This window comes from Neovison vison, chromosome 12 (genome assembly GCF_020171115.1).
Source record: "Neovison vison isolate M4711 chromosome 12, ASM_NN_V1, whole genome shotgun sequence".
In the NCBI taxonomy this organism is placed as follows: Eukaryota; Metazoa; Chordata; class Mammalia; order Carnivora; family Mustelidae; genus Neogale; species Neogale vison.
The window spans coordinates 94,613,340-94,635,057 of record NC_058102.1 but is presented as its reverse complement, the minus strand read 5'-3'; the positions used below and the strand labels follow the sequence as shown (position 1 = coordinate 94,635,057).

At 41.2% G+C, this 21,718-nt stretch overlaps 1 protein-coding gene across 3 annotated transcripts in view; it reads right to left on the bottom strand.

Moving 5' to 3' along the window:
• The window catches only part of SRGAP1 (SLIT-ROBO Rho GTPase activating protein 1), a 274,642-nt gene that overhangs the window by 44,516 nt on the left and 208,408 nt on the right, over positions 1–21,718 (bottom strand). Inside the window, exons 9-12 of one of the 3 annotated variants that reach the window (XM_044227489.1) lie at positions 15,730–15,927; positions 15,156–15,240; positions 6,627–6,654; positions 2,449–2,551 (exon numbers count right to left, since the gene is read on the bottom strand). In XM_044227489.1, the coding sequence (XP_044083424.1) occupies positions 2,449–2,551; positions 6,627–6,654; positions 15,156–15,240; positions 15,730–15,927 (414 nt within the window). Of the gene's footprint in view, positions 1–1,585; positions 1,934–2,448; positions 2,552–6,626; positions 6,655–15,155; positions 15,241–15,729; positions 15,928–21,718 lie in introns of those variants that run through there. The other 2 variants (XM_044227490.1, XM_044227491.1) reach the window with 2 other exon arrangements.

Here is a 21,718-nt window from a genome sequence, read left to right as displayed (position 1 = left end):
TTTAAATGTAAGTGATAAAAGGAGAATATTAGTTTGCACCTCTGATGAACTTAGTATTAAAACAAAAAGAAAGAATAAAACGTTATTAAAAGAAAAATGTTTGCACTAAGAAAGTTCTAAATAAAAATGCCTTAAGTTTTCATATTATTTAAAAAACATTTTCGTCTTTACATTTCCTCAAGATATAATCACTAATCTTTTGCTTAATGTCAGTATTTTATTTGGATACAATGAATTCTATGGTCAAAAAGTAATAAGTGTGTGTGTGTTTTAATTTGATTTCATGGATGCCAGACCCTTTTGTAGAAAATAGTTTACAAGAAGTGAAACAATGGGCTGTGCTCCACCCACCATTCAAACAAACAAACAAGAATTAAAAAAAACCTATCCCTTTGTGCCTCAGTTTCCCCCTGGGAAAAAGGAAAAATGGTTTGCTCTTGCTTTCTCACAGTGATATTGTGGGGACCTCGAGTGATGGAGCACTTTCCAGAGGGCAGAGATCTCTGTCTCCACTGTTTTACTGCTATGACCGAAGATTCTTTAATATGCCATCTGGGACCTGGAAGAGCTCACCTAAGTGCATTTCCCAGGATAACTGGTTTACTCCTTCTTTAGTCCCTAAATTTGGTTTCCGTTAACTGTTCTTAATGAAAAATCTTTTAAAAATACAATATGAGCTGTCCTGTTATCTTCAGCAGTCATTCCTGTACTGTGTTATCAAATAGAACAGAATCATACCCTTGTTTCTTTGAGCTTTTCTCTCTGTTTTCTCTGCCAGACCATCAGCTGCATATCTTGGTGCTTTCATCTAATCTTTACCTTCCCTTCTCTCCAGCTAATTTGCCCCTGCTTATAAGCCTTGGGCTGGGAAGCTAGCTAATCAAGTCTGACAATAATTTTATATTAAATTAGAGCCAAGAAGGCTCTTTGGAGGCTGATGGCAGTGGGTTTGTGATGGCAATTTAGGTTGTCCAATGGCTTTTCACTTAATGCCAAGGTTAGGGCTTGTTTTCAAGGCTGCCAGAGGTCCTCAGTCTGTGTGTGTGTGTGTGTGTATGCACGTACATGTGTATGTGTCTGTCCATGTGAATATGACACACACACACACACAAACACACACCCTTTTTAACCATTAGTGCCCGTATTCGATAGAAGATCTGTCTTTAAAGAAACTAAGACATCTATAACATATTATTAAGGGAATCATGAATGATGAGGTTTTCTACATAAATTTAGTCTTCAGGAACACTGGAATCTATGACATAAAATGTTAGGCACGAAAGAGAAAGAAAGCTCTTCTCTTTTTTGTGCAATTTATCTGAGGGTCTTTAATCCAGTATTAATGTGTATTTGGCATTTAACACTGACTTCCCTTAACGAAAGCCCTTGACTCGGGACGCCTGGGTGGCGCAGTTGGTTGAACAACTGCCTCCGGCTCAGGGCGTGATCCTGGAGTCCAGGGATCGAGTCCCACATCAGGCTCCCAGCTCCATGGGGAGTCTGCTTCGCTCTCTGACCTTCTCCTCGCTCATTCTCTCTCTCACTGTCTCTCTCAAATAAATAAAATAAAAAATCTTTAAAAAAAAAAAAAAAAAAAAAAGAAAGCCCTTGACTCAAATTTGGTACAACTGTCAAAAATGTAATGTAAAAACTGTTTATCTGCTTTTGCTAGAAGAGGCAACTCCTCTTAAATCAGTGTTCGAATTTCTGTACCTCTTTTCTATAGCAGATAGGTAGGAATCCATAAATAGTAAAGCTTATTTTTCAACCTGATTTCCAACTGCAAACATTTTTCTTTCAAAGACCTTAAAAATCCAATTAAAGCCAAGCATGATTATGATTTGAAAATGATATCAAGAGCAAAAGAGGCTGTGGCCTCGCCTCCCTGCAGCACTATACCTGATGTCTCGCGTGTGAGTTCCTTCGTCCTCGGCTAGAAGCATTATCAGAGGTACAGGGTGAAAAAGAAGACAGAGTAAACACAGCAGAGATCCAAGATACAGACCGCAGGGTCTTACCATTTCTCCAATATAATGAATTCCTCAAGTCACGGGAAATCCAAACTCTAGCCGTGCTTCAGAGATCCCCTAACAATGTACTTTAAAAATAGATTCTGTGCCATCTAATTTGCACAAAGTAAAAATAAAATATTTTATCAGGTAAGCTCTTTTCCTTTTTGCCCAAATTATGACTTTTTTTTTTTTTTTAAGAAAGAAAGAGGGCTTACTTTTTTGTCAACATAATACCCACATGTATTTCCTCCTCTGAAGGCACTCAAACCAAATATTCTTTCCTCTCTGACTTCAGGAAATATTATATTGATTTTCTGGGAAAGCAAAGAGCCCCAGGACAGACTTGGACATAATGACCTGCCTCCTTTTACAAGAGGCTGAGACCATTATAGGAAGAAGCGTGGAGATCAGCCACCCAGATGGCTGGTGCCAGTACCTTGACGAATGTTTCCAAATCCCCATTAAACAACTTAGCATTATACTGTGAGCGGGGTCTGGACTTCCTGTGTTTCTGGGGCTTAGGGGGAACATTTGGAGGCCTAAGGGAAGGGAATATGATTACTGAGCATGGCAGAAATCAAACAATGAATGAAATACCCATAGGTCACAGCAAAATCACCAAACAGGATTTCTTGTGTGCCCCCTTCACCTCCCCTCCCCCTGCCCATGGGGGAAAAGAGTCCTTCCCCTTTCCCATTTATTTACTTTTACTTATGTCAACAAAAAGGATACAAACTATTCCTCAGACGACCCTTTTCTTGTATACTGCATATGACATTTGTTTGCTAGTTCGTTTAAAAATGGAATTGTGAGCTATCTGGCCAAGTGTTACAAACTTGACCGACTTATGAGTCACACAGAAGACACAATGAGTCATAAAAATCTGGGCTCTCGATAAATCCCAATATAAGAAATTAAATATAATATTTTTAGTTACAACATAATTTGTCAATGCAAGTAACGTCACATCTGTTCAATAGTTCTCAGATATTAATGGGGTTTTAGTTTATGCAAAAGTAAGTATTAATGGGGTTACAAGTGAAAAATGAGTTTGGTTCTAATGCTTTCTCAGGGAGGAGGTAGATACAGGCTCATATGAATGGTTATTTCTTTATAACGAACTATCTCATTGCTTCAATATTTGTAGAGCATTAGCACACGTCCTTTATTCTGCTCTGGACTCTCCATCTCTAGTCTGTTTGCTCTGGTGGCTGCGCCGGTCTAACACACACACAACCAGTGCCCCACCTGCTCCCCTTAGACCCTGTAGCTTCTTGCTCTGTTGTCGAGAGCCGGGGCCTCTTCTGTCCTCTTCCTTTAGAGCAAAGACGCCACAAGTACCTGACTCAGCTTCTCCAACTGTACTGAATGGGACACAGGGAGGGAGAGTCCCAGGACCACTCTCCAGACATTCCAATTTTAACTCCTTCAGGGGAAGGCTTACAGGAGGGCATGCGTCACACCTGGAAATTGGGTAAGCCCTTCGTTATGCTGCAAACTGTCTAGAAAGAATTACCTTTTCAGTTCATTGACGTTCAGAAAGGCCAGGTTAGAAACAAAATCCCAAGGACATGAGGAAGCCTGACTAGATTCATAAGAGATTACCATAATCGGAGCTATCAAGAGAGGTAGGGGAGCAATTCTGACAGGCTTCCACAGTCGGATTCTAGGACTCAGCTAGTAGGTGGGCTCCAAGGATTAACGGGGTGTACAGTGAGCAGCACCCAAAGTCCCACATGCTTGAGAGGTTGAGAGGAATTTTTTCAAGAGTCCAGAGGTGAATATGGAAACTTCCACTAGGCAGTATGCCATGGCCTGCTGAAATTTCTGAATCCTCTTTTATATACTGATTCTGGGATATTCACAGAAGGAATATAAAAATAAAACCAGAACAACTACCCACCAAGGAGTTTAACCTTATGTGCTTGATTTCATCCAATCTTTTCATTACTTTGTAAGTATTTTTAAAAGATTTTAAAAAATAATTAATTTGTTTTAGGGGGTGAAGGGGAGGGCCAGAGGGAGAGAGAAGAAAGAGAGCCTCGAGCAGCCTCTACACTCGGCACAGAACCCAACTCTGGGCTCGATCTCGCCACCCTGAGATCATGATCTGAGCCGAAACCAAGCATCAGTGCCCAACCAAATGCACCCCCCAGGTGCCCCTCATTATTTTACAAGTGTTTTAAAATGTAGACTTTATTTTTATTCAGGTATGGTGAGGCCAACAGATCAGAAGCAAAGGACACTGAAAGGACAGTTTACTACCCACACTGCCCAAGGGGAGGGGGCAGGCTACTCCGTGGGGGAGGGGTACATGGGGAAGCACCAGCGTCAATTGGGAGGCAGAGGGAGTACAGGCAGTGCTGTGGTCTCCATGGGAAGGAAGGGGCGAGGGAGGGTAAGCAGGTTTAGGACTGTCTAGGTTGAATAAGTTTGGTGGGCTCTGGGGAATAGGGGTTGTCTGGGACTTGGCTTTGTGGTGATCAGGAAAGGGGGAGAGTGACCTTGAAGGTGAAAGCCCAAAAAAGGACGGTAAAGGATGCAGCTGACGGTATAGGTCTGGACTGGTGGGTCTGCACAAAAAAGGCATACTTGTGAGCCTGAACTTTACTATTTCTTGGAGGGAGTGGCAGTCTCTCCAAGGTCAGAAGGGCCCCAAGATAGCAAAGCATCTGACAGAAAAACCAGAAAACACGGTTATTACAAGGTCCAGCAGAGCTGCACACTTGGTGACGTTGGGAGCCATTGACAAAGTTAAGGGGATAAGAACAAAGACTCATTTCGTGTGGTCACCAATTTGTGGGACAAGCAAATCTTGTAGCTAGAGCCAAAGCCCCCTAAGTAGAGCTAGATTATTGCTCCCGCACGATGGAGAGAAGCAGCGTAGCTCCTTGCTGGGGCAAATGAGGACATGTCTTTTGAGTTGTCTACCAGAGGCCTGCAAGTTGCCTCTCCTGACGATTCTAAAGTATGAGGCAAATGCAACAAGACAACCATATTGAGAAAAACCTGACAGGAAAACAAAGTGCCCAGGCGCTTATTAAAGTCCTTTTGGAGGCAGAGGCCGAAAGCCATCAGGCCCCCGATCGCTCTGGCTTTACTAGGCACACATCTGGTGAACAGAATCAGGGCTGTGCCACCCAACACTTGAACAGTATGACACACGCTGGTTTGCTGGCTACCACACAGCCTGCCCATGTGGATGAGAGGAAGTCCGAGTCAGGTTGATGTGTGCATCTGGTCCGTTGGGCAGTGATGGTTCTCACTGCAAATTCATGTATTTGCATTTCCTTTTAAAAAGAAAATTTTTTTTTCTTGAAGTGCTTTATGTTCATTATAATATAGAGACAAAAGTAAAGCAGTTGACAGCCCAAAGAGATGATATATATGAAAAAAGCTCCATCAACTACATCTTACTATGCAGAAGTAACACTCCTCTTTGTCACTGACACAGGGAAGAAAGAAACCTCGGTGTTTTCCATGAGGTTTAGGCAAGTCAGTAGCTGTATCTTTCTAGTTGGTTCACCAAAAAGAGAGGCTTCCTTTTGAATAGACTGCCCAGTACAGACAATACAGAGCTTTGAAAGTCAACTTGCCAATTATCGCAACACACACACACACACACACACACACACCCCGCCATCAGTGTTCTAAATGCCTCTCACCGCAAAGAGAGCTCAACTTCAAGAGTGCAGAGTCTAGCTGTGTCCATTAGAATAATTTCTGGCTCTCACACAAAGGCTGGCACAGAAAAATAAAAGTTGCAAACTTTCCCCAACCCAAATCAGATTCTGTTCCCTAAAAGGCTTTTCCTTTTCCCCGGTGGCTTCGAAATCCCTTTACGAATGAAAAATGGGGGGGGGGGTGAGAAAAAGTGCAATACGGTTGTAATATTAAAACTTAAATCTTTAGGGGTGCCTGGGTGGCTGAGTGGGTTGGGCCTCTGCCTTTGGCTTGGGTCACGATCCCGGGGTCCTGGGATGGAGACCCGAGTTGGGCTCTCTGCTTGGTGGGGAGCCTGCCCTCGCTCCCCACCCCCGCCCGCCTCTCTGCCTACTTGTGATTTCTGTTTGTCAAATAAATAAATAAATAAATAAATCTTTAAAAATAAATAAATAAAAAACAAACTTAAATCTTTAAAGTGAACCAAAAAGGGGTAAGCAGCTAAAATCCCAAGTTTTCGGTACAGTTCTAAGTTTTATATGACATAAGGAAAAGTAGGAGCAGAAAATAACTGATCATGCTTTCTATTTGCTAACACAGTAGATATGCACATAACGTTGCTTGTTAAATTAAACGATCAAATCAGACTATTTCTAGAAACTGAAAGTATTTTGGATTAGATAAACCAAGCCCATTCAATTTAGGTCTTTCTGAAGCAGTTTATCATTAAAGAGCTTTACAATTACACTGGGAAACCCTCAGATCTGCTGGAGCAAATCTGGTTTTGTGAGAACCCCAAAGATTTCATGTTACTATTGTCTATTGAGTCAAAAGGATCTTCCATGTTCATTAACAAAATTGGTTCATTCTTGCAGCACTGAATGGTTGCTTGTTGTTAAGGGGAAAGAAAAAAAGGATGAGAAATAGAATTGTGATAAAATATTTTCCTACCTTGTAGTCATATACTCAGCTCTATGACCTGCAGAGGAAAAAAAAAAGGTAAATGGAATGGAATCTGTGGAATGCACTTGGTAACCTGTCCCTTAGTTTAAGATGCTGAGTTTGTAATAACTTCACATTTTATGGTGGAAAGCATGAGGATAGCATATCATAAGAGACAAATAATTTGAAGTAAACATTTCATAAAACCTATACTTAAAATTTAATAAATCCTATAGATTGGAGAAAAATGGTTTCACTTGGCAATTTGAGGAAGGGATATTTGTTACTCAGGAAACATGAAACAGCTGCTTGATCTTAACTAAGGTTAACAAAGAAATACAGATAAAACACATCCAAGGTTCGAATGTTAGTTGTTTCCTCTGTCTTGACTGATACTTGGGTTAGAAGGTGGTCAAATTAGGGTGGGAAAACTCAATTTCCTTTATATTAAGTTGGTGTTCTTTCTATAATATATAGTCAGGTGAGAAGTTGCATTTATAATCAGAAATGACACTGGCAGATATTAAGGACATTAAATTATGCTACATTCTACAACCTGTAAGCTAATAGCTTTTCAAAGTTCCCTGCCACCTAAAACAAGAGTTTCTTATATATTCAGGCTTCTTGGCTTGTTTTAAACACCGGCTCTGCATTTCTGTTGTGCTCCTACAATCTGTGCTAATTCCAAGTGTGAAGGGGGTCTGTGGTTGCTGTCTGCTCTTTCTCATGTTTCCGGTGGATCTGTGGGAGGGGTGTGCAAGAGGGAACCATTTCACTGGTTTGTTTGCAAACAAACAAACAGTTTGACCTGTTTCTGAAACAGCCTGAAGCTACAGCTACCAGAGAAAGGTCACATTGCAGCAAAAACAGGTACACCCGTCCCATCCCATCATAGTGCAGTGATTCCAATTCGCAGAAGGAGGCCAGGATAACATTTGTAGAGAGTGGTCTTGCTGGAAATGGTGAATGCACCCTCCCAGGCAACAGAGTCTTTTACTCTATTATCTGCTTTTGAAGTGCAAGTAAAGAAGGATTTGATTAATGCTCTATTTGTAAAAGGGGTGGAGGTGACAGTTAATGCCAGGGAATACCCTCCTTAGCCCAGACTCAGGCCTCTGTAGGTCTACTAGAAGCCATGCTGGGCCCTGACTTGAAGTGGGGGGTGGGAGGAAAGGGGAAAAATATAAAAAAATAGAACCCAGTTCTATCGATTTTTTAACTTGAACTCTCTTCCCTCTTTTGGCCTTTTGCTATTTTGAGGGACAAGAAAAGTAGAAGGTGGACAGAGAACCCCAGAGTAATTTCTAGCTGTTCTTAAGTATGAGAGAAGGTCTGCTAGAAAGTGGTGTCTTCTGGGATATCCTTCGGCAGGAAGCTGGCTGGACAGGGTTAAAGCACAGACACAAGACAGGGCTGGAGATTTAAGATTTGATGGTCACCACCATTTAGGTTGTTCTGGGGCCATGGGACCTAGTTAAGATCATGCACAGGGAGTCAGGAAAACGAGCGAAAGGTTGAGGACAGAGAAACTAGCAGGTTTGTGCTGCACTGTATTCTGTCATGCTACAAACTTTATTATCATAGAAGTATGACGTCAAATATACTACTAACAACAAAAACAGCAATGGTGTCTGATACTTATTAGACACTGTTCTAGGCACCTTCTATATATTAACTCACAATATTCACAGAACCTTGGGAAGCAGGTAATGTTATTTTGATTTTATGGAAGAGACCAAGCATTTAGGAGGCAAGTGACTGTGACTTGCTCAAGGACAAACTGTTAGTATGTGATGCATCTGGCCCTAAGATCCGGGTTTGTTCCCCCTCCCCCCACACATTTACAAATCTTTTTTATTTTTTAAATTTAAATTCAAGTTAGTTAACATATGGTGAAATACTGGTTTCAGGAGTAGAATTTAGTGACTCATCACTTACAATTAACACCCAGGAGTCACCCCAAAAAGTGTCCTCCTTAATGCCCATCACCCATTTAGCCCATCACCTTCCCTCCAGCAACCCTCACTTTGTTCTCTATAGTTAAGAGTCTCCTATAGTTTGCCCTCCTCTCTGTTTTTATCTTATTTTATCTTACCTTTCCTTCCCCTATGTTCATCTGTTTTGTTTCTTAAATTCCACATATGAGTAAAATCAGATACTATTTGTCTCTTTGACTGACTTTATTTTGCTTAGCATAATACCCTCTAGGTCCATCTGTGTTGTTGCAAATGGCAGATTTTCATTCTTTTTGATGGCTGAGTAATATTCTATTGCATATATATAAGCCACACCTTCTTTATCCATTCATCGGTTGATGGGCATTTGGGTTCTTTCCCAATAAAATAACTGGGCTATTGTTGATAATGCTGCTATAAACACTGGAGAGCATGTGCCCCTTCAAATCAACATTTTTGTATCCTTTGGATAAATAAATAATAGTGCAATTTCTGAGTCACTGGGTAGCTCTCTTCTTAACTTTTTGAGGAATCTCCATACTGTTTTCCAGAGTGGATGCACCAGTATGCATTCCCACCAACAGTGCAAAAGCGTTCCCCTTTCTCTGCATCCTTACTAACACCTGCTGTTTCCTGACTTGTTAATTTTATCCATTCTGACTGGTGTGAGGTGGTATCTCACTGTGGTTTTGATTTGTATTTTCCTGATGCCCAGTGACATGGAGCACTTTTTCATGTGTCTGTTGGCCTTTTGTATGTCTTCTTTGGAGAGATGTCTGGTTATGTCTTCTGCCCATTTCTTAACTGGATTATTTATTTTGGGGGTATTGATTTTGATGGATTCTTTATAGATTCTAGATACTAGCCCTTTATCTGATGTGTCATTTGCAAATATCTTCTATTCCTAGGTTGCCTTTTAGTTTTGTTGATTGTTTCCTTTGCTGTACAGAAGCATTTCATCCTGAATAAGTCCCAACAATTCATTTTTGGTTTTGTTTCCCTTGCCTCCAGAGACTAGTCTAGCAAGAAGTTGCTGCAGTCAAGGTCAAAGAGGTTGCTGCTTGTGTTGTTCTTAAGGATTTTGGTGGTCTCCTGTCTCAAATTGAGGGCTTTCATCGACTTTGAATTTATTTTTTTGTCTGGTGTGAGAAGGTGGTCCAGTTTCATTCTTCTGCACGTTGTCATCCAATTTTCCCAACACCATTTGTTGAAGACAATTTTTCCATTGGACATTCTTTCCTTTGTTGAAGATGAGTTGACCATATAGTTGTGGGTCCATTTCTGGATTCTCTATTCTGTTCCAATGATCTATGTGTCTGTTTTTGTGCCAGTACCATACTGTTTTGATGATTACAGCTTTGTAATAGAGCTTGAAGTCTGGGATTGTGATGCCACCAGCTTTGCTTTTCTTTTTCAGCATTCCTCTGGCTATTTGGGGTCTTTAGTGGTTCCACACTAATTTGAGGTTTTCTTGTTCTAGTTCTGTGAAAAATGTTGATGCTATTTTGATCAGGTTTGTTTTAATTCTAGACCTGAGCTCCCAAGTAATATATCGTAAAAATATGTCTTATTCCCTAGAAAATACCTTGAAAATCCTAAAAGAAAAATAGGGATTATGGCTTATGCTTCTATCTCCCCCATATGGCTAAAGTCAAACACAAAATGCTAAGATGTACTAAATTATGTAACACATATTAAGTTAAAATTTTAAAGTCCTGGGGGGGGCCTGGCTGGCTTGGTCAGTAGTGTGAGCCACTCTTGATCTTGAGGATGGAGGTTTGAGCCCCATGTTGGGTATAGAGACTACCTAAAAATAAAATCTTTAAGAAATAAATAAAATAAAAATTTAAAGTATCTACAAAATTAAACTGGATAGTGGGTTAATCACTTTCAAGCAATTTAATGATAAACACACTAATAACTCCTTCAAAATGAAATGTCTTCTGTATCTTTGAAGTTTTGCTACTCTTGTTAAAATATCCCAAGCAAAGATTCTCTAGATTTTAGAAAGAGATCATATATTAAATGGCTTAAAATCATTTTGCTCCATCCATCCATGGTTAACAGTATGAGATAAAAAATTAAAAACCTATCAAAGATACATCTTGATTAATGAGCCAAGAGCAAGCTTCTTGAGAACTATCATTCATGGTATAACCGCCACCACCACATCCATTGTTTTGTTCAGCTAATAGTACAGAGTGCGCCTCAACTGATGAATGAGGTTTTATTTTTTAATCAGTATCATCATTAATAGATCAATAACACACAAGCTTAGAAGAATCTGCTTCCCAGAGAAATGTGAAAGCTTCCAGTGGTTTGAGGATTAGATTTCAATCACTTTCTCTGGAAGGCTATTTAATTATTAAAAACAACAATTTCTTCCCTCACTCCCCTCCCCATCCCACAATATAAGTCATTTGGAGGCAAAAAATGACCCATGACCCAGGATTATCTTGTTCTTGCTACAAACACCTACTTTGACTACTCTGATCATTTCACTTGAGAATAAAGAAGTGAATTATTTTTCACTCTCCAGTGTATTTGTTTGTGTGTGTTTCTTTTTTTAATTATTTTTTATAAACATATAATGTATTTTTATCCCCAGGGGTACAGGTCTGTGAATCGCCAGGTTTATACACTTCACAGCACTCACCATAGCACATACCCTCCCCAATGTCCAGAACCCCACCCCTTTCTCCCAACCCCCCTCCCCCCAGCAACCCTCAGTTTGTTTTGTGAGATTAAGAGTCACTTATGGTTTGTCTCCCTCCCAATCCCATCTTGTTTCATTTATTCTTCTCCTACCCTCTTAAACACCCATGTTACATCTTCCCAGTGTATTTTACCACCACAGACTAAAAGGGAAAACCAAAATATAGTGTCGTGGCAATCTGAGATAAAAAACCAAAACAAAAAAAACCCCAACTAGATGAAATATTTAAAATGTGCCCAGCTCCAACTGGACAGAGGCACTGGGAATAGGGTCCCTAAAGAATGACTGATAAGGACTCCGGCATTACTTTTCAGCCTTTTTTTCTTCCTTAAGAATGCATTGCTTTTCTAAAAAAAACGTAATTATTCACAATCAGCTTCTCTTTCGAAAGGGTGTTTGCGCTCCTGCTCAAAGACAGACAATGGATTCAAAGAGGATAAGCCATTTAGTTCCTTTGTGGGAAACCGCACGCCCAGGTCTAGAAACAACCTAACATGGAACTCAGATCCCGGTGTCAGATTGTCTGTGTTTGGCGAAAACCGCACTGATATGTACACCCCCTTTAACTCCAAATGTTGCACATAAAGAAGCCGGTGTGAACACGAAGGCTCCTTCCTAAAAGGAAAAAACACTTTCCATGCCTCAGTTTTACAAATGTAGATCTCATTTACTGTGTTGGTGTAAATTCTCCGGGTGAAAAACAAATGACATCACAGAAGGCTGTAACGGTGCTGCTGAAGGATGACGAAGAAGGTGATGACTTGGTCTGGACGACTCATTATGTATTCCTTTTCATGTCGGCAGTTGTCAAAGTCGTGGAATTCTGAATCTTGACAGTGCGCCTTTAAGAGCCCCCACAAGCGGCTTCACAGTGTCGTAAATCAAAGGACTGACCGGGCCTCTGGTCGGCTGCCAAAGGCAAGCAGCAAGACAGGCCAAACACATGTCTGTAGTTCCAGTTTCAGCTGTGTACAATCAACTGCTAAATCCCTGGGTTAGGCCCTATTTGTTTTACTACGAAGGCAGCTTTTGCAGCAGTGAGTCTGGTATAATTCAGAGCTGTGATTTCTATATAAAAAGTCACGACTGTCCCCAAACGCACCATCGAATCCTGTGCTACTAACCTTATTTCACCAAGCCCGGACTTGAGCTCCTTCATAAGGACTCCCCATTGGATTATCTCATTGTAGGGCAGGGACCATTAACTCTCCTCGCCTCCTTTAGTATAAGCCTATTAACTCGAACAGGGCTTGCACGGAAAGCCAGGAGGCCCACAATGGTCAAGCTAAAAGATGGGGGCAGGCTCAGGGTTTCTCTGGGCAAAGCCGCCAGCATGAAGCCCAGGCAGTGGTGTAGTGTGCTGCCAAGCCTACACGTGGGGCAGGGCCGGGGAGTGGAAGGTCTGCGGCGTGTGGGCAGAGGCTAGTGTGTCTGATGGGAACCATCCAGTTCCTGAATAAATGCAACCTGGTGAAGGCCTGGTACCCTGGAACCAAGCTTGTGTTGCTATGATACAAGGGAAGCCCACTGAGAGAAATCCCAAGATAAAGAAATCCCGGCTGAGAGTTCACGAGGTACAAAACAGCAGCTAACGATGGACTCTGGCTTATGGATTCAGTAAGCCGGCTAAAATATAGCCCTTTCCAATCATGCCACGTAAAACAGTATGAACCGCTGGGGCTTTCACTCCAGGAGACATCAGGGAATCTATGTAGAATGAGTATCATAAAAGTTTCAGAATGTGACCCCAAGCGAATTAACACATGTGTCTGCATGCAGGCCAAGAATGAATTCACCCACCACTTAATTGCCTCCAACTCACGATTTCTAAAGTAGTGTCCATTCCTGTAGGGAAGGACTCTGTGCCTGTAAGCATTCATCAAAACACTTAAGAATAATTTATGCTTTGGTGACTGGCAACTGACCTTGGGGGCATCACTGAAATATCAGGCATTTTGTGGTAGGTGGAAAAAATGATCTTACATGATACTATGAAAGGAAAAAGAAAAAAAAAACAAACTGGGACATGATTGCTTAGGTAACACAACTATTCAAAGAAAAAAAAAGGGCTTTTTAAAAAAAAGTTCCAACCTCCGTAATAGAAGAGCTGAAAGCCTTGCACAGGGCTACCCTTCACTGAGATTTCCCAACTTTTAACATTTTGCCACACTGGCCTTATTTCCTTCTCTCCTTTTGTATCATTTCTTCTGCATTGATTGAAAATAACTTGCAGATATATGATACTTAGCAAACATTTCTTTTTCTTTTAAATTCAATTTTGATTTTCATTTTCTTAATATTGCCACTTTTTAAAAAAGGGCTTTTATTTATTTATTTGACACAGAGAGAGAGTGCACGAGCAGGGGGAGCAGCAGGCAGAGGGAGAGAGAGAAGCAGGCTCCCCACTGAGGGACTGGATCATGACCTGAGCTAAAGGCAGACGCTTAACAGACTGAGCCACCCATGCGCCCCTTAGCAAACATTTCTTAAGAATAGGAACCTTTTTCATAATAACACCACCACTGTCATATCTTAGAAAATGAATTCAATAATGTCATTTAATATACAGTCTGTCTATATTTAAATTTCCCCAGTTGTCCTTAAAATGCCTTTTGTAACTTGCTTTTTTGATTCAAAATCTAATGAAAGTTCACATATTGTGTTTGGTTATTTTATTTCACAAGATACTTTCGAGTAGTTTAAATGTTAATTCTTTTTCTAAATGATATCAGCCTTTATCTTAGAATCTGGCATCCTAATTGTAATACATGGAGCCTTAGGTCATGATGACCTTTCTCCAAGTACTCATTCCCTGAGGATAATGTGTCCTTGGAGGACACCAGGAGATAAGGTGATGAAAAAATCACCTTGTCCTAGGAAGGTTCTAGAATGGTAGGGGGCAAGAGTTGAGGTCAAAGAGCAGCAATCTCTTTTTGGCCCGAGTTACACACCTCAGTCCCCTCAATCCCCCACTCCCATCTGTATTCTTTCACTTTTATAACTTCTGGCAAGGTCTAGTGTGAATAAAAGATAAAGTTACAGACTACGAGGCACTTAAAAAAGGGATTTGTTTGTATTTATTTTTTTCTTTTAAATTTCAAGAAGATGAAAAGAGAGTTAACATTTAAATAGTCCCTTTTGCCTATAATCCTTTCTTCCCCATCGTTTTTCCTCATCTGTAAAAATGGGGAAATTTACAGCCCAGCTCAATATATAGTTTAGAACAATAGTTTAGCACAGAGAAAGCCCTATGGAAGGGACAACTATTATTGTTTTTTGTTATTATTATTAGCTACAGCACTATACTTCCTTAGATTTTTTTTCTCAAGTGAAATCAATGTCTACAGAAAGGAAAAAAAAAAAAAATCGCCCAAACGGGTTTAACGGGTTGCTGGAGTCCAGGAAGGCATTAGATGTGAGAACAAATACTGGCCCCTACAACAAAGGGGATGGAGCTGGAAGGCCGGACAGGTTCCCAGAGGGTGAGGAAGAAGGGGCTGGGTGGTCAGCAGGTGCAGCCCTGCCCAGTCTTCTCCCGTCAGGAGCACCAGGTGTTAGGAGCACCAGGTGTTAGGAGCACCAGGTGTTAGGAGCCCCAGGCTGGGCAGAGCGCTCCTCAGGACCTCTGTGCTGGCTTTTCAGCCCTCCCCAGCTTTCACTATTCCTCTTCAAGGTTAGCACCAAGCTTGTGAGGAAAAGAGTTGCTGGGAGAACTTGATTATTACAGTTCTAGCAAAAGCCCAATCTAAACAAGCAATGTTCTCTGCTTCTCAAAACACAAACCCACAACTCACACTCTTCACGGAATGGCAACGTTACACAGGACAAAATCCACGTCACCCTCCCCGTCTGCTACAAGTAACTGACCTTCTCCAAGGGTCCTCTGCAACAAGTCATGTTTGGCTTGAAGCTTTGTGATGAGATTACTACCTTCCAAATATTCTCTGAGTTTCTGCAAAAGGAAAGATTCATTTTTAGCTTTAAAAAGTGTATATCATGTCAAGGGACTTTCCAGGGGATGCTTAAAATCCAGCCACTTTTATCTGCTAGATTCTAGAACCTTGCTACTCTGAGGGCAGTCTGACACAGACCAGCATCACCGGCCATCGTCTGGGAGCCTATCAGGGATGCAGTCTTCTGGATCCCTCCTTCCCCAGACCTGTTGAAACCAGAACCCACAAGGTTACAAGCCCTCCTGGGGACACGTATGTACGTTACAGTTTAAAAGTGGTCTTAGAGCAGTCCTCTTTAATTCTGATGAACTTTTACAAAAGTACTAACTCCCAAATCCTATCTCAGATCAACAGAATCGGCAACTCTTGAGGACAGACGGGAGACCGTATTTCAATAAAGAACCCAGGTGATTCCAATCCAACTCTAGATACTTGTTTGGGGACCCCAGCTCTGAGGCCCAATGGTGGCTGGGACGTGACAGACGCACCATGAAGTAGAACTGCTCTGTCTCCTGCTGGTTTGCTCTTCTCTTGGCGATGCTGGGCTTACTCAGGTAGGTCTCAGAGACTGTAGACTTCACAGACTCCGTGGAGCGGCTATGTTGGAAGCATTCAGAGACATCGTAGTCCTCTATGGTGACCATATCTTGTATGGTCTGCAAGGTGGCTTCGGTCGTTTTTTTCACCTGGGGACAGGAACACATTTCTCCTGTTACCACACGATTTCATGAGTCCCACACTCAGTAAGAATCTATTCTGTCAGGCGGAGGCGAAGACATAGGCCCTGCCCCAAGAAGAGGAGAGAGAGGGAAACAACACCCACTACCACCAATGTAAAGAGAGGTTCTCTTCAGAGACATTCTCGAGAGTATATTTCTGCGTATTTGGATCCTTGTAAGTCTCATGTATCACTGGGTACTCTCTCAGTTACTTTTTTTTTTTTTTTTAAGATTTTATATATTTATTTGACAGACAGAGATCACAAGTAGGCAGAGAGGTAGGCAGAGAGAGAGAGGAGGAAGCAGGCTCCCCGATGCAGGGCTCCATCCCAGGACCCTGAGATCATGACCTGAGCCAAAGGCAGAGGCCCAACCCACTGAGCCACCCAGGCACCCCTCAGTTACATTTTTTAAAGTAACCTTCTAAAATTGGAAATTAAACTACACACAAGAAATATACACACCATAAGTGTACTGCTTGATGAATGACCAGAGTGATCACACACTTATGTGACCACCAATCAGATCAAGACACAAGTCCCCTACAAATACCTTTGTGCTTCTCCCAATTACCACAAGCCCCTTTTTCGTCCCCCAAAGTAGCCATTATCCTGAATGCTAACATCATGTATTAGTTTTAGCCTTTTTGTACTTCATACACATGGAATCCTATAGCATGTATGATTTTTGTCTTGCTTCTGTTGTTCAACTTTATGTAGTAAGATTTATTCATTTCTTGGGAGTATAGTATTTCATTGGTGCATGCTGAATATTCATTGCAGGAATACATCGTAATTCATCCCTTTTACTGTTGATAGATGACTGATTTCTAGTTTTGGGTCACTGAGAATAATACTGCCATGAACACACATCTAGCATACATGACTGTTTTCCTAAATTATTGTATTCCCACTAGCACAGTAAGAGAGTTCCTGCTACTCCGCATGAAGTGTTGGCATTATCAGCTTATAAAATTTAAACCATTGTGTTGCGTGTACAGTGGTATATTATTGTGGTTTTAGTATGAATTTCTCTGATGCCTAAGATTGAGCTCATTATAATACGTTTAAGATAATTTGGATTCCCTCTCTTGCAAATAGTTTGTTTAAATCTCCTGCTCAATTTTCCACTGGGTTCTAAGTCTTTCTCTTATTTATTTGTAGATATGGATATGAGCCTTTTGTTAGTTACAGGTACTGCAAATATCTTTTTCCCACTCTGCTCTGGCTTTTCACTCTAGAATCTAGATAAACTGTCTCTTTTAATGTAATCAATTTACCGATCTCTTCCTTTATGATTAGTACTTTTTGTGTCCTATTTAAGAAATAGTTCTCTATCTCAGAGTCATAAAGATACTCTTCTATGTTATCTTCTAGGAGATTTTGTCTTCTACATTTATCTTGCACAATTAGGTCAGAGTTTACCTTTGCTTATCAAAGTCTAGTGTAAATCAATAGCTTTATCCTTCTCCCAAAGTACAGAATTTAGGCACCTTAACTTCATTTACTTCTCCTTATTTATATGCTAGTTTATAATGTATTATAATAAAATTTGTACATAAATATTAACATATATTTAAAAACATATATATAGTTAGTATTTATTAGTTATATATAGTCAGTATTTATTATGCTTTATCCATATATGTTACATTATTTGACCTCCTTTCCTTATATGTGTGTGTGTGTGTGTATGTATATTTTTAGATTACTTATTTATTTGACAGAGAGAGACATAGCGAGAGAGGGAACACAAGCAGGGGAAGTGGGAGATGGAGAAGCAGGCTTCCCGTGGAGCAGGGAGCTCAACACAGGCCTTGATCCCAGGGATTCCTGGGATCATGACCTGAGTTGAAGGTATACGGTTAATGACTGAGCCACCCAGGTACCCCACCTTTCCTTATATTTTTAAGAGTACTCCCTGCCTTTATTTCTTTTAGCATGAGTCTGATGGTGGTGAACTCTTTTTTTGTTGACTAGAAAATGTCTTCTATTACACTTTCATTTATGAAAGTATTTTTTCCTGGTTGGTAGTTTATTTTCTTTCAATACACTGAAGATAACCACTACATTTTGTTGCTTCTGTGCTCCTGTTGATGAGAAGTTTGCTGTGAGTCCACTGCTACTTTGCTTGCTTCTCCAGCTGCTTTTAAAGTTTTCTACATTAAAAAATTTTTTAAAAATTTATTTGAGAGAGAGCATAAGCAGAGGGGAGGCGCCGAGGGAGAAGGAGAAGCAGACTCCCTGCTGAGTAGGGAGCCTGAATTGGGCTCGATCCCAGGACCTCAGATCATGACCTGAGTCGAAGGCAGATGCTCAACCAACTGAGCCACCAGGTGCCCCTAAACTATAGGTTTTACCATGATGTGTTATTGTAAGGATTTAAAAAAATTTATTCTACCAGGATTTTTTTTGGACTTCTTGAATTGTGTGATATTTTTCATAAACTCTAATAAATTTTCAGCTTTTATCTCTGCAAATATTGTCTCCTTTTCTATTGTTTTCCTTTCTGGGAGTTTCATTAGTATGGCAAACATCACTGTGTTCTCTTCATCTCTTACCCTTCTCTTCAAATATTTTTAAAAAGATTTTTATATATTTATTTGGAAGAGAGTGAGCAAGTCCATGCATGAGTGGGGAGTAGAGTAGGGGGGGACAAGCAGGGGGGCAGGCAGGGGGGACAAGCAGACTCCCCACTGAGCGGAGAGCCCAGTGTAAGGCTCAATCCCAGGACGCTGAGATCACGACGTGAGCCTAAGTCAGATGCTTGACTGACTGAACTACACAGGTGCCCCTTTCTTTGTATTTTCTATCTTTTGTTTTTCCATGCTGCATTTTGATTATTTTCTTTTGATTTGTCCTCCACTTTGATAATTCACTCTTCATCTGTGTCGAATCTGATGTTAAAACCATCCACTGATTTGTTAACTTGGGACATTGTAGTTCTCACTTTTAGAATCTCTTTGTGGTGCATTTTAAAATCTGTTATTTCACTGTTTATAGTTTATGTTTTAGTGTGGTGCTTCTCAAACTTTAATGTTCCCTACTGAAATCTAAGCTTGGCTTTTAGCTCCTTGAACACAATAAGTGGCTCTTTCATTCTGATAATGTCATTCTGATAGTGTCAATATTTGGAGTTCCTGTGGGCATCTCTTTGATCTGATGTCTGTTTGCTGGATGTTTTGGTAGAGTTATTTGAAGTTGGTAGAGTTATTTGGTAGATTTATTGAAGTTAGGGTGAGACTATCATCTTCTAGAGAGAATGTCTATTTATTTTTCCAAGCAAATCAGGGAACTAATAGTTCAAAATCACCGTGTTTTATTTTTGTTCAAAATATTTGATGCTCTTCATTTTGGGAACATATGGTTCTCTGTGCCGTGGACTTCAGGCTTGGCCAGACATCTTGTTCAGGACAGTGAAATGTGAAATAATCAGCTGAGTGACTCAGTTCATTATTACAGAATTAGAAATAGTTTCAATTACTTTTTTTTTTTTAATCAACAAAATACTGTTTAGGGAAGAATTAATGCTAATCAGTGTTAGTTCCCATCTAAAAGAGATCATGTGATAGAATAAAACAAAAAAGTACAAAGAAAATTAACAGACTTAGTCATTATTGCTTGGGATGTGCATGATGCAAAGGAGAGAGATTACTGGGGGGAAAAAAGCAATATTAAAGGTTATTAAAAAATACTGTAAGTGGTTACTTTAAGGAAGTCATGATTATATATTTATAGGCTGAGTGAAAAGACTCACCCCTCCAGAGGTGACATTAGCAAGATGGCAAAATAGGAGATTCCCCTGCACATGTTCTTCCCTGCCCCACAAGTAATCTGGTGGCCATCCACGGACAAAACTGCATTTGTGGGAGCTTTGGGATCCGGGTAAGGATTTGTAAAACCTTGGTGGAGGCCAGGACTGAGGAGAACCAAGTTGAGAAAGTAGGCCTGGGCCCAGGTGGGAGGCTTCCCAACCCTGGTCCTGGCTACTGACCCAGAAATAGCCAGCTCCCTCTTGGGACTCTGTTATGGTCCTATCTGGCTTTGGTCCTGTCACCAGAACTACCTGCCAAGGGATCCAGGAAGAGTCACATCTATTTGTGCCTCAATACGCCTGCTGACCTTGGTCCCAGCTGTGAACCGTGCAGCAGCCCATGATGTAGTTCTAGTCCTCCTCAGCCCTGTCATGGAGCAATCTTCTATGTTCAGTATCTTGTTAGAAGGCATGCTTCTCAGTGCTGGTCCTGGAGGCAGACCTGCTGACCTCAGTCTATTTGTAGATCTCGAAGTGGCCCTGGAACCTGGCTCCAGGTGGGAGACATGCCTGTCTATGCATCCTGGAGGGGGCCTGGGACTCGGAGCCAGCTGCCTTCAGTTGGGGTGTAGAGCCAGTCCTATCTGTTAGGAACCTGTTCAGGAAACTGATGGGTATCACACCCATTCAAGCATCTGGTAACAGACTATCTGTGGACCAACTGCCAGCTCTGAAGTGGACCCTTGCCCCAGCACCAGACTTACTGCCCCAGGTCTTAAAGGCGGTATACTTCCCAGGGGACCACACAGGATCCACACCCAGCAGGTTCCACAGTAATAGGCCCACAAACTGTGGACCCAGCAGCAGCCACGTGATTCCTGTCATTGTCAACAACACCGTTTTTCTTCCTTTACTTAACTTTCTTCTTTGAAGCAAGAGTGTCATGGTTAAATTTGGAATTGTCAGGAAGAATAAAGAATGTGACAGAAAACACCAGACAGAATGTCTAGGACTACATACTAACCCATGGGATGTTCTCGATGAAGAATAACACCAGCTTCTGACACAGAAGTCATGTTAATAAACCACAAGGAGGGAATATAATGAGGCAACTACGAAACAGCTAATATGAGGTTTGTAATGACTCCCTATTAGCAGCAGGAAAATGCAGTTAGCTTTGGTAGGAGAGGCCAAAAACATGACAAGGCATTTATGAAAAACCCGAAGAATGTACAGCACTGGAGAGGAATGCCCATGTGCTGAGAATCAAAATAAGTGACAGACAAGAGGTGACTTTTGTAGGCGGCTGCAGACCAGCTCTTTGGCCCTTTTACTCACAGGACATTATGATCACTGGAGAAAACAAAACGGTTGTTTTGATTTTATTCTCTAAACATACTGTATTAGTTTCCCAGGGCTGCCAGAACGAAGTAACACACGCTGGGGGCCGCAACAACTGCAGTACATTGTCCTACAGGTCAAAAGTCTGAGAGCAAAGTGCTACTTCCTCTCTAGTGCCATGAGGGAAGGTCTGTTCCAGGCTCGCATCCTTGGCCGGCAGACGGACGTCTTCCGTGTCTCTTCACACAGCTTCCTCTGTCTCTGTGGGCCAACTTTCTTTTTTGACAAGGACGCTGATCACACTGGATGAAGGCCACTCGAATGACCTCACTTTACCTCTCTGAAGAACCTAGTGTTCAAATAAAGGTCTATTCTAAAGTACTGGGGTTAGTACTTCAACATATACATTTTGGGGGGACACAAGCCAACCTCTAACACACACATTATTTTATGACACTGTGCCATGAACATTACACAGTCCTAGTCATCCCTGAAGGCTCATCAATCCAACTGTGAAGATGACCCCCAGCTCTGGGAGAATCACTCCAGAGCTAGCTTGGAAAGAAAGGAGCAGAGGGAAGGAACCCCAAGCTGAAATCCCTGTAACAAAGATTAAAAGCAAACGTGAAGAATGTGTGCAAGACCTGCAACATCTGATGGAAGC